Raw genomic sequence first — 13,986 nt, 5'->3', positions numbered from 1 at the left:
AATTAAAAAAAAATAAAATTTTAAAATATGACTAAAATATATAATAAAAATCATGACGTAATATATGAGACGAGACAAGTATTATATTTTCCATTTATTTTCATTGAACATGTTAGTTTACAATTTATAAATTCTTCAAAATATTAATTATATTCTGTACTTATTTTTTATTCAAATAAAGACCCCCAGGAATTAAATGAAAACACACCATTGCCACTCAATTTATTTCAGGTGTGTTTCTTCAGGGGAGTTTCGGAAAAGTTAGGTTTTTGTTTTGTTTTTATTTGAATTTTGGGAAGAGTTTGAATTTTATTGTTTCTTTTGTGTTTGGATTTGGTTGGAATTTGGGGAGTTTTGATGTGTATTGATTTAATGGATAATGAATAAAATAATATAAATGTATATTAAATTTAATTGTTAAAATTCATATTGTATGATTTGATTATGAATTTATATTATACTCGACATATATATATTTAAATTTTTATTTATTTATATTATAGAAAATTTTATTCTCTACAAAATAACATATATACTGTATATATATTTTTTTCATTTATAAATAAATAAATAAATAATTCATGGGGCAAACCTCCTTGGAGCAACATAACCGATCATTAAATAACAAGGAAGATATAAGGTTATTCACTTTACATTTCATTGTTTTTATAATTTTTTTTTTACTAATTAATATATAAAATTTTAAATAAAAAAAATATAGTGAAAAAGACGAAAATGATCCTATTAGTATTGTATAATATAAAAGTAATGATATTTGTGTAATATAGTGTAAGTTGGAAAGGTATTTATTATGTTAGGTAGATAGTGCAATTACTAAATTAGGAAATTGTAATCATATTTTGGGAATGACAAAAATAAAAAATGGTAACCTTTCAATAGGACAGAGGGAGTATATATTTTTTTTCTTTATTTTTTTTACTATTCAGCATGTGTTTTTTTTTTTTTGTTTTTTTTTCTTCTACATATTTTTTTTTTAAAAAATAATATTACATATATTTATTATTTTTATATTATTTAAATAATTTTGTATATCTCATAATATCCTTTGAAATTATTTTTAAAAAAAAAAAACAAAGACACCAATGACACCATCAATTTCTCACAACAAAATTTATTAGATTCAAACTCATTTTTTTATATAAAATACTATATTTAGTAATTATTTTACTTTAAAAAAAAAATTATTTTTCGTCACGGTATAACCAAAATTCATTAATTTTGATTTCAATATAAAATTTTTATCAATTTTGGTCTCAATAAAATCAAATCTCATCATTTTTTGTTTCAATATAACCAAAACTCATCATTTTTAGTCCCAATATAAAAATTTTATCAATTTTGGTCCCAATAAAATCAAATCTCATCATTTTTTGTTTCAATATAACCAAAACTCATCATTTTTAGTCCCAATATAAAAATTTTATCAATTTTGGTCCCAATAAAATCAAATCTCATCATTTTTTGTTTCAATATAACCAAAACTCATCATTTTTAGTCCCAATATAAAAATTTTATCAATTTTGGTCCCAATATAATCAAAACTCATCATTTTTTGTTATAATATAACCAAAACTCATCATTTTTTATCCCAATATAAAAATTTTATTAATTTTAGTCTCAATATAACCAAAACTCATCATTTTTTGTCCAAATATAATCAAACTTTATCTTTTTTTGTCTCACCGTCAACAAACCGACGAAAAATGTTGCAAGATTGTGCAGTTTCTTCAAATATAAATATAAGGTTTGATTTATTTTCACGTCAGTATTTTCCGTCAGTTTGTTGAAAGTGTAGGACTCAAAAAAGATAATGTTTGATTATATTGGGATAAAAAATGATGAGTTTTGGTTATATTGGGACTAAAATTGATAAAAAAAAAAATTATATTGAGACAAAAAATGATGAGTTTTGATTATATTAGAACCAAAATTGATAAAAAATTTTATATTTGGACCAAAATTGATGAATTTTGGTTATATTGAGACCAAAATTGATTTTTTTTTTTTTTTTTTTTTTTAAAAAAAAAAAACTATAACTAAAACAGTTGGTTTGAAAATGTTTAGGTAAACACGGGTGTTTCTATGTTTTATGATATTTTCAAGAAGAAAAATATACCCAACTTTTGTGATTGTAACAACTCCATAAATTCAAGAGTCTAAAAAATAAATAAATAAATAAAAATCAGATATTTTCCTTATTAGGTGTGGTTAGGTTGGTAATACAAATTAAAATATCGAAGCTAAACTGAGTACCTAATTCTTTGAAATAATTAACAAATGCCAAAATCTATAAACTTTTATTTATTTTTATTTTGTATTATTTCCATCCAACTTAATCCACTTTCTTGGAACTATCCCACTTTTCTTTTCTTTTTCAATAATTCGATAAAAGGTGTGCAGCATTTAAATTACATTAATTGATTGATTCTTTAAATTTTATAACAATAGGATAAATTATATAACATATTTTTATGTTTTGCTAAAAATATATAAAATACTATTTATTTTATTTATTGCGTGAAATCCCCGTGTGTTAATAAAAAGCCTGCATGAAACACTATTCTTGTCCAAAACTGATGTTTTGTTCGAAATAGAGACCTAAGTTACGTAAATTTTATACAAATAAAAAACGTAAAATATTTTAAATAATTTTTTTGAATAAAATAAATAAATAAATAATTGATCAAAATCATTTATTTTTATAATTTTTATAAAAATCAGATAATAATTTGTCTCCAAAAACTATAAAATGAATGATTAATAAATTATTTATTTATTTAATGCAAAAAAATTATTTAAGATATTTTACGTTTTTTATTTGTATAAAATTTGCGTAATTTAGGTATTTATTTAGAACTAAATATCAGTTTTGGACAAGAAGAGTATTTCGTGCAAACTTTACATTAACACAAGTGGATTTCACACAATAAATAGAACAGAAAGTGTTTTGTATATTTTTACTAAAAACACAAAAGGGTGTTATATAATTTACCCTAGCAATTATATAGAAACTTAATTGTGTAATTTATTTGTGAAAAAAAATATATATATTGGAATTAAAAAGTATATTTAGCCAACTTGATCTACAAAAATATGGCATGTATTGAATGGCAATTAAGTTATACTGTTAAATGTCAAATATAGTGTGTTTGTTCTTTTATTTTTTTCTATTTCTCAATAAAATAAAAATGTATATATGTATATTGTTGTAATATTAATATAGAATTAACATATAAAAATATTAATTATTTCTACCGTTAATCACTTTTTTAATATATTGTATAATATAAATATATATATGTGTATGTTTGATGTTGATGTATGTATGTATATTCTTGATAAGATAGTAATAAATGCAATAAATGCTTGAGGAAGGTGCAAAGGGAGAGAGATAAAATGCACTGCTCTCTTTTCATTAAGCAAACACACCTATATAGGTACAAGTTTTGGCTACTGAAGGATGTAACAAAAGCCACATAAAAGCGACGTAGAAGATATCTATTGTATACATATTGTATTTGTAGATATAACGTGTTACAACATATATACATATATTTCTCAATAAAACTATACCATTTCTTCTTATAAGTTATTTTCAAAATAATGAAAATTTACTAGTACACTAATACTCCCTCCGTTCACACACAAAGTATACATTTACTTTTGACGCGGTGTTTAAAAAATAGTAGTATTTTAATTATAGTGGGTAGTTAAAAATAGTGTAATGACATTTTTGCCCTTGCTTTTTGGTGTAAAAGTAATGATGTTATGTAAAGTAAGGGTATCTGTGAAAAAAAGTGAGGTATTTAACGAAATGTTTACTTTGTAATTGGACGTCCCAAATAAAAATATGTATACATTTTAGCTGGACGGAGGAAGTATTATTTTATTATCATGGATAGTATTATTTTATCTAATTTAATCATATGTTTACTTTTGTTAAAATTAATTTACAAAAAAAATTTGAAAAATTGTATTATATAATTATCAAAATAAGAAAGTTGAACTAAACGCTAAGGATGCAAACAAAAATAACAGAAGTTTGTCTATCGTTGTCGTTGCCCCTCTATCATGTCAAAGCTAAACACAACGCTCTCAACTGAGATAGATTAAAAAACAATTGGACTCTCAACGGAATCGAAAACGGTGAGACTCCCGCCAGAGCCGGAAACGACGGAGCTCTCCACAAAGTCAGAAACAACATAATTTTAACTAGAATAAGAAATGACGAGACTCTCAATACAGTCGTACACATCATTCTAAAGAAACATGACAAACGGATCGCACATATGTAACATACCCAAAAGATAACATGTCCGGCGCCTAAATCACGCCCGTGCTGAAGTCCAGACCAACCGTCTCATGTCGTAACAAGCCTGAGTATACTATATAAGATAGAAGAATTATTAGGAACATTGCACCACAACATAGGCGATCAATCAACCCTAATGTACCCGGAAATCTCCCAACAAATATATTTTATATCTACACACATCTATCTATATAATATACATATATCTATACATTTATAAACACCCATATATATACACTATACTTATATAGACAATATAGATATATATATTTGTTTATCTATATTATATTATTTTTGTCCAGCTCGATGGGTCTCATTTAATTTACTTTTTGCGTGTTGATATTTACATATTAATTATTATATCAAAACGTAGTACAAATTAAGAAAAAATTACAAAAATGCTTCAATTAGTATTTCTAATAGAATGACATTTGTACAAAAAAATTATACAAATATAAAAATATTTTTAATATTAAGTACAATGACACAAAAGTTAAATGTGAGGCGGACTAGCAAGTAAATCTAAATTTGTTATATTTTATAATTATAATAAGAGAGAAATAGAGCCCTGATTTTAGTCTACATGCAAAATATATATAGAAAAGAATATAGTGTCTTTACTTGTAAGATTTTTCATCTGATTTTACTATTTCAATTTTTATCTGACAAAAATATCAAATTAAATATTTATTTTTTATTTATTAGATTAATTAAAATTTAATTTATATTCAAAATATCACATCAAATAATTATTTCAAAACATATGATGTTAGTTCATAATTATAGTTGTTTATGAGAATATATCATGTACTGCTGTTAAGTCATATGTTGTATTTGTATATATTAAAGTATATTATGTGTTGTTTATGATGCACATTGAATTTTATATTCCACACTGTAATCCACGAGGTGTATATATATATATATATATATATGTAGACATAGAAAATGGAGTGGTTATTATTAATTATATTTTTAATTCTTGTATTGATGAAATATATTCTATATCCTACCAACAACACATTTGAATATGAATACTATTGAATTATATGTGCAAGAAATATAGTAGATAGGTATGTCTTTATTTTTTTTTTAGTTGTTTTCGTTTTTTTAAAAATAAAAATAAAAATTGGGTATATATTTGTTTGTTTGTGTTTTTTTTTTTTTTTTTTTTTTTTTTTTTTTTTTTTTTTTAAGAATACTTAGGTGTGTATAAAATCGCAATTGTTTTATAGTAAAATTTTAAAATTAAACTCTTAAATATTAGCCTTTTTTTAATCATGAAATTTTAGATTTTTTTTTTTTGTTTTGATTTTTTATTTGAACAATAATTTACATATGTTTTGATTATTTTTTTTTGTTTTGAATATATATATATATATATATAGATGCGTGTTCAATTTTTTCGTACGGATTTTAAAGTGTGTAATTATAATTAATACATTTTGTCTCTTATAAAATATATAAATATCTATATATGCATATATTTTTTTTCTAAAAATCGTGTGAATACAATTTCATGATAACAACAAAATAAAAATGTACATAAATTTTGTATCATAGAAATAATTTGTTTATAGAATATTGAAATTGGCGGTTTGACTCAATTAGAAAATATTGATTCGATCTTATTAGCAAATGTTCAAAAAAAAAAAAAAAATAATAACAAATATTAATATAATACTACGTTGGTTCGGCTTTAAGAGTTATGTTTATTTTTCTGTGTGTTGATTTTTTAATATTAATTCTTATATAAAAACATAATGCAAATGAAAGAAAAAATTGCAAAAAATACTTCTATTAATATCTTATAATACTATCACAACGACTTTATGTAAAAAATTATATAACTATAAAAATATGTTGAATATTAAGTACGCCAAAGATAAATAAGACCTTAAGTCAAACGGAAAGAGTTTATAATAGTAGTTGATTTGACCAAATTAGTACCGTATGGTCACGAAAAAAATATATATACTCATATCAAATTTAATAATTATTGTATTTAAAAAAAAAAACAACTTTTCCTATTATTTTAAATAATTTTTATTTTATTTTAATCATAACTCCATTTTTTTACTATTATTCTTCAAATATTCAATTTTTCCTATTATTTTAAACAACTTTTATTTTTATAATTTAAAATAATTTTTTTAAAAATTTAGAAAAATTAAAAATAAATTTAAAATTTAAAAATTAAAAATTTTAAAAAATAAATAAAAAATTGGCGTTGCTACTGTGCAAAGCAAAAAAATGAGGCACAATTTGGAGTCGGTTTTTTTTATTTTTTTATTTTTTTATAATTTAGCGTCGGTTGTCAGTTGTCGATTGTCGGTTGGACAACTAAATTTACCAACCCCGGTGGGTTGGAGATGACTTTATCAAACATATCTTGTAAGTATAATTTCATTTATAAATAAATATCCAATTTCTTAATAGAGTAGTAGACAGCTTCAACTACTATCATCTCACACACACGTTTTTTCTATTAATTATGATTTTATTTTTCAAGAAAATATAATCCATTAATGTTTTATTAAGAATTTAGATATTCAATTTTCAAATGATCTAAGAAAATCAGTCAAAAACTAGGTAAATGAATTTCCTAATTACTCTAGAAATTTTTTATGATATAATATTTTGTATTTAAGGATTTGGTAAATAAAATAAAATGAAATAAAAATCCGTTGAAAAAAAATAAAAAATCACACCAATTGACTCGGACTCGAATTGTATATCTCATTTATTACTATTAGGCTGATCCTCTTTAGTTTTGGGCCTCGATTACCTCTCTCCTTCGGTGGGTAAACTGATTTTTTAAGTACAATTTTATCATTTTAATTTCGTAATTTATCGCAAATTAGTTTAAGTTAAAAAATTTTGCAATTTTAATCATTTTGGCATGGAGATGCCTACGTGGCACCCATGTAACTCGTCGGATGACACATGTCTGCCAGATCAACGACACATAATGGACAAATGGATTTTTTTTTGAAAATTTTGTTTTTACAAAAAAAAAAAAAATAAATAAATAAATTTAAATTTTAAATAAAAAAAATCTATATATCCGCTGGCGAGCCACCCGGGTGCCACGTAAGTATTTCCGGCGTTTGAGGGCTAGAAGTGCAAAAAATTTTTACTTGCGAAACTAGTTTGCAACTTGCTCCAGTTACGAGACTAAAATGATAAAGGGGTCCAATTACGGGACTAATAAAATCAATTTACCCTTGTATCTTTTGGATCTAACAACAATTATTATCAAACATTTGAGCTAAAATTACGATACATAAAACCATAATTTTGATATAAATTTGTGAGTTTTTACAATTTCGTAACTTTTTAAAAATGGACATATATTATTTAATATATTATCAACATGACAGTTTTTTTTATTAATCCTGCTCGAACAAGACTCAATAAACTCGGATCTTTCATTTTAATTCTTCCTTAGGTCAAAATTGTTTCAAGCACTGAAAAAATCAAAAGCGCCCCAGAAAAGAGGACTGGTTATTCACTGATGGTCAGATCGCTTACTACTAGGTTGGATAGGGTGTCAACCTCCTTCTAATGCTACTTCTTGATAAAAAACTCCTTTTGAAGTTTTCGTTATCGGGTTAGTCATGCACTTTTTAACTTTGATTAAAAAAAAATCTAAAATCAAATTGAACTAAATAAAATGATGTTTATCCGGAGATGAGATCGAGCATCAAGATGATAAAATATTTCATGGGCAAATCAATATTCATGATTTTTTTTTCAAAAGTTTCATGGTATCTAATAGAAAAGAAAATACTTAAAATTAAAAATACGAAACAAATATACTAAAATTTTAATGTGATATTTTATATGTAAAAAATATACTATATTCGTCCGGATTCTTTTTTGCCACAATGTTCAAATATAAAAAAATAATAATATTTTAATATAAAAGTAAAGTAAGTAAATTAAGAATATTATAAATAATTTATCAAAAAACAAAAAAAATAATAAGATAAGTAAAAAAAAAACAGTAGCAAATTAGTTATTATTGGTTAAAATATGTATAATAAAATTATTAGCAAATAAAATTATTTATTATAAATAAATTATACATGGATAACTGAAAAACTGACATAATTATTTCGGAGGGTGTGTTTGTTTTATATTTTGATATTTTTTATGTGAAGTATGAGAAATTATGTAATATAAAAAAAATATACGTAATATATTACTCCCTCCATCCCACATATCATATCTCCGTTGATATTTCTGTCCGTCCTACGTTCCATATCACTTTTTTTTTTTTTTTTAAATGATTACACACTTTAATCTATTTTAAATTTTTTAATTTATTTATTTTTTAAAATTTTAATTAAATTAATTATTTATCTTAATTTTAATTTATAATTATTTATAATTATTTATAATATAGGATAATTATTTTCACTGATACATTCCTAATTATATACTAATTACACCATTTCTAAAATACCATATCTACTGCAGAGTAGCAGACACGGTATATGATATGTGAGACGGGAGGGAGTAATATTTTTTGGAAATATAAATTTTTGTTAAGAAAACAGCCTTATTCATTCGCTGGTTTCATTTAGGCTTATGTGTATATAGGAAACGGGCCGACTCTTTTCTGGGCCCAATTTTAAAAATTAGGCCATTTAAGGCCCAATAATATTAATATTGCTTCGAAAAAATCTGTGACTCACCAATGCGACAATAAAGGAGTGTCACCGGAGCTCTCTCCTCTTCCGGCTTCCGCCGTGTCTCTCTGTTTCGAGCTCTCCACCGTCGCAAGGTTCTCTAAATATTTAAATATGTGTATATATATGTTGTTTATGTGCTGATATGTTGTGCCTGTTGTTTCGTTCTCAGTAATAATCAATTGAACACGGACAAACGGCAGAGTCGGATTTTTAAATTTTGCATCTCCTTCTAAAATTTTCCACAAATTTCAGCAAATTGAATTGAAGAGGTAGAGAAGAAATGGTTGTGTTTTACAATTCGCTCAAGAATTTATGCATACTGCGAAATTCGCCTCCGCAGCTGTTCCGGTTGCAGAATGTTCGAACGCTGCTGCTGCAGTCTGCTTCCGAGTCCGTCAAGTTGCTGCAACACACCGATTCTGACGCCGGTAAGTGTGTCGATTTAGGATTTCGCGTTAGTGTTTTTTAATCTGAGAAATTCTGATTTTGATTTTGATTCATATTGGTGTTAGTTCAGTTACTGGAAAGTTGAATTTGAATACAAAGCCATATTACCGATTGTTTCTGCTGCTTACTGATTCACGTGCCCTAGCAACACTGTTTTCGGTATTGATTCGAGCTTTTTGTTGAAGTTGCGTGATACTTTCCTAGATTAGCTTTACTATTCTATTAGTTAAACAATACTTGGACGAACGGTATCAAATTATGGGGATCTGTTGCTTTGTATTGAGCTCGGAATTTAGACCTCTTCCATTTTTATTTTTTATTTTTGCTTCATCGTTTTATCAATTGAACTTGTAGGAATTTCAGAAGTCAAACTGGAAAGGCCTGAGACGAAAAATGCTATTGGAAATGACATGCTGAGGGGGTTACAGCATGCATTTGAAGCTGTTAATATGGATCATACATCAAAAGTTCTGTTGATCAGCAGCTCAGTTCCAAAAGTGTTCTGTGCAGGTGCTGATTTGAAGGTATTTTATGCAAATCTTCTGCTGGAAATGTTTACTGTATTTGAGTTTGTTCTTAAGATTCATATATATCATTTGATGTTGATTTATCTTTAATAAGAGTAAACTAGCTGCTTCCTAAATGTTTATGGAGTCGGCGTATAGATGTTACATTCAATTTTATCCTTTGTATAACAAAATCAGCTCGTAATTGAGATCAGTTCGTACACAAGATAGAATATGTTGTGTGACAGCCACTATGATAGGATGCTTCACTAGGTGTGCATTGAGTTCATTGCCTTCATCCTGACTTTGTATACTTCCTATAAGTAAGTAGCTTCTGATTGCATATGCCCTATGGTTTTATCCAATTTGTGTTTCCACGTAAATTGTTGTGTCCCTCGTATTTATGTTTCTAAATTTCTTTCCTTGCATCTTTTAATTGTTCGGCAGTTTCTTTTCTTGTTTGGTTTCTAGGAATTTGTTTTTGCTACCAACGGATCTTAACAATAATACTCAGGGAAGTTATTGGTGTTTTCTTCAAAAGGGAATTTTTAAGGCATTACATATTTCAAAGGGTAATGGGTACCCTTCTTATTCTATGATGCATTTTATTGAATTTTGTAGGAAAGGAAGGCAATGACTCCATCAGAAGTCCAGAATTATGTTCGCTCACTACGCTCCACATTTGCTTATCTGGAGGTTTAAACTTATCCTTCCATCTTGCGAAATTTTGCTGATAATATATTAAGTCAATCATTTGTCATTCATTTAGTAAGTAATAAAGTTATGTCTCTAGATACCTGTCTTTTACATCGAATATTTGCAAATAAAGCTAAAGACTAATGTAGATTAATTATTAGTATTTAAAAACATAAATAAATAAGCCCGGCCAACTTCTTATTAAAATTTTTATCTGTAATGAGACACCTGCTGGTCTTAAAAGTAGTAAGAACTAATTCACTCACTGCTCTATTTCCGCAAAGGCACAAAAATATTTCTTTTTTAGACTTTCCAACTGTGTGGCATTATGCTACACCCTTAGATTTTCTTGTTCTATTGCTTTTTTTATTTATTTGTTTGTAAATTCAATGTTCACGCATATTTTCTGTGAACTCCTTGTCCTTCCCGAGGCTTCCATTTTCACAACATGAACTTGAATGAAGAAGGTATAATCATTCAGGCACTTCATATCCCTACAATCGCTGTCATTGAAGGTGCTGCATTAGGTGGTGGACTTGAAATGGCACTATCTTGTGATCTACGAATATGTGGTCAGTGAAAGGTTTTACTTTCTCGGTTCTGTAATTTATTGCAGTGTTTCTAACTTGAAACTTTTGCAATAAACGACGGCAGGGGAAGATGCGGTGCTAGGATTGCCAGAAACTGGGCTTGCCATTATTCCGGGGTATTAAGTAGTTTCACATCAGTGCTTGTCCATATTAACAGCGACTGTCATTTTATGTCAGAATATGGCTTTTAACCTCTTATAACGTCTCCATGAATTTTTGTTATGTGCATTTGTTGTTAGTTATCGTTTATTTTGTGGTGGAACGACACCCTTGGCACCTACAGTCTAAAATACCCTATGTTTTTAATGGCTTTCTCAGGGCCGGAGGGACACAAAGGCTTCCAAGATTGGTTGGAAAATCTAGAGCAAAGGAACTTATATTTACCGGCAGGAGAATAGCGGGCAGGGATGCCTTGTCCTTGGGTAAGTCCGGTTAGAGCTTAAGTATTTGAGTTCCATTTTTAAATGCTAAGCTAGGGATGAATTGGTCGTGATTTTATTATCGTGTAGCTTGTGTAGTGATGCATACTGAAGTTAGATTACTCTGCAGGGCTCATCAATCACTGTGTACCAGGTAGTAAGGTCCGTGACAAAGCTCTTGAAGTTGCTCGGGATATAAATCAAAAGGTAAACAATTAACTGTGGATTATAAAAATTTGTTCTTTTAGTAGTTATATTTGTTGGGATTTTTCTTGTTAGTTATGGAGAATTGTGATTTTGTTTGAGGAAGTAATATTTATACTTTTTAAATATTTTTATGAGAAATAGTATATTTTTATTAAAGAAAATATAAGGGGAAAAAATTATTTCTTGTAGTGAAAGATTTGTCATTTTCTATTTCTGTCCGACTCAAAATAAAGTTGTCATTTTCTAATATAATAATTGTACTAGCTACCTAACATAATAAATACCCTTTCAACTTACAATATGCTATACAAATGTCATTACTTTTATATTCCACAATACTAATATGGGTATTTTTGTCTTTTTTTACGAAAATCCAATATAATACTAATATTAAAAAATCTACGTACAAAAGGTAGACAACAACCATTGAATGAGACGGAGGGAGTATATATATTGGGAATGATGTAAGGGTACAAAAAAATACCCTAACTACATGCTATATTATTCTCAAATCACTTTAGGTTTGTTTATGTTTTGGGAGTGTTACGGATTGTTTAGATGATAGTAAATATTTGAATAAAAAATATATATTTGATGTAATTTCGTAAATAAAAAATAGATATTCGATGTAATATCTTTTTAGGGAAAAAAGAAAAAAGAATAGTTTAATGTATAATGAATAGTCGGAAATGTAAAAACTGTTGCAAGTAAATGAAGCCTAATGATTCTTATCTTGGTCTTTTCAACTAACTATTCAGGTAGGAAATGTAGATTGCAAAATTTCACATGTAATGATACACTTAGATGTGAAATATATATGCAGATAGACAGATAGATCTATATCTACTTCCAACACAAATGTTTAGATCCATTTGTTGTTTTACTTATACAGGGACCATTGGCAATCCGAATGGCGAAAAAGGCGATTGACGGGGGAATGGAGGTTGATATGAGTTCGGGATTGAGTTTGGAGGAAGAGTGCTACGAGCAATTGCTGCACACGAAAGATCGGCTGGAAGGGTTGGCAGCGTTTGCGGAGAGACGAAAGCCTAATTATAGAGGTGAATGAGAGAGCATTTTAATGAAATTTGAAGATTACTTACTATGTATTTTATTTGGGAATTTCATTCTATGGGTGATTTTCTAAAAGGTTCCAATAAAGTATTCTATCAAATTCTACTATTAGAATTTCAGATCCACACCTTGCCGATTAGGGGTGTCAATTCGTATTTTTGGGTCGTGTTCGTGTCGGGTTGAGCCATGGGGATAACAAAAAAATTGTCGATCCGAACCCGAAATCTGACCTGAAACCCTAGACCCGAACACCGACACGAATTCTTTCAGGTCGGGTTCAGGTTGACCCCAATTAGTTTTAGGTCACCCGAAACCCGAACAAACCCGATACGAACCCGACACGAAATATTCCCGAAAATTTTTAAAGAAATAAATTGACCTAAAAAATATTATTTTTATTTTAAATTTTATATTATTTTAAATATAAATTAATATAAATATTATAAATTAAAATAATAATAATAATAAAGATTTCAGGTCAACCCGAAATTTAAAACTTAACCTGATTTTTATATTTCTAATTTACCAGGTCAACCCGAAACACGCCAAACACAACACAAATTTTTTTCGTTTTGGGTTCAAGTCGATCCGATCTTTTTCAAAACCGAACCTGAAAAATTTCATGTCGAACGAATTCGATTTTTCGGGTTGGGTTTACTTTTGACACCCCTATTGCCGATAGCAAATATTTAGCATATCCGGTAATTATAATCAATACTATTTATTATGTACAATTTTTAATAAAAATATGATATTTTTTTCATAAAATATTGTATTAAAATACTATTTAAACAAAAATTTTAATCAGCTCTATTTCAAATCAATTTTAAACTATAACTAAACAAACATTAATCACACGAAATAGCATATGACCCTAATTAAGTTGAAGAACTAAATTAATAAATGGGTTGAAACACACACCATATAAATTATAAGTAATCACACCCCTAAAGTACTAAATAGGATATCATTATTGTTTAAACACTATTATTTCAATTAAAGAAAACAATTAAT

General features: G+C 27.1%; 1 protein-coding gene across 5 annotated transcripts; it reads left to right on the top strand.

Annotated features, from left to right (window-relative positions):
• Positions 1 to 9,017: 9,017 nt before the first annotated feature.
• LOC127257468 (probable enoyl-CoA hydratase 2, mitochondrial) lies at positions 9,018 to 13,091 on the top strand. 5 transcript variants are annotated; one of them, XM_051283907.1, is made up of 9 exons: positions 9,018 to 9,125; positions 9,203 to 9,461; positions 9,835 to 10,004; positions 10,608 to 10,682; positions 11,164 to 11,254; positions 11,337 to 11,388; positions 11,591 to 11,694; positions 11,822 to 11,898; positions 12,791 to 13,091. In XM_051283907.1, the coding sequence occupies exons 2-9, from the start codon at positions 9,314 to 9,316 to the stop codon at positions 12,965 to 12,967; spliced, it is 894 nt and encodes a 297-aa protein (XP_051139864.1). In that variant the 5' UTR covers positions 9,018 to 9,125; positions 9,203 to 9,313; the 3' UTR covers positions 12,968 to 13,091. The 5 variants fall into 5 exon arrangements, with proteins under 5 accessions (XP_051139864.1, XP_051139865.1, XP_051139868.1 ...); XM_051283908.1 differs by having other exon boundaries at positions 9,032 to 9,125; positions 9,286 to 9,461; XM_051283911.1 differs by having other exon boundaries at positions 9,048 to 9,125; positions 9,374 to 9,461.
• Positions 13,092 to 13,986: the final 895 nt, after the last annotated feature.

This window comes from Andrographis paniculata, unplaced genomic scaffold, assembly GCF_009805555.1.
Source record: "Andrographis paniculata isolate CXL003 unplaced genomic scaffold, ASM980555v1 Contig57END, whole genome shotgun sequence".
Taxonomy (NCBI): Eukaryota; Viridiplantae; Streptophyta; class Magnoliopsida; order Lamiales; family Acanthaceae; genus Andrographis; species Andrographis paniculata.
The sequence above is the reverse complement of the archived record's forward strand: the minus strand, read 5'-3'. Positions and strand labels throughout refer to the sequence as shown.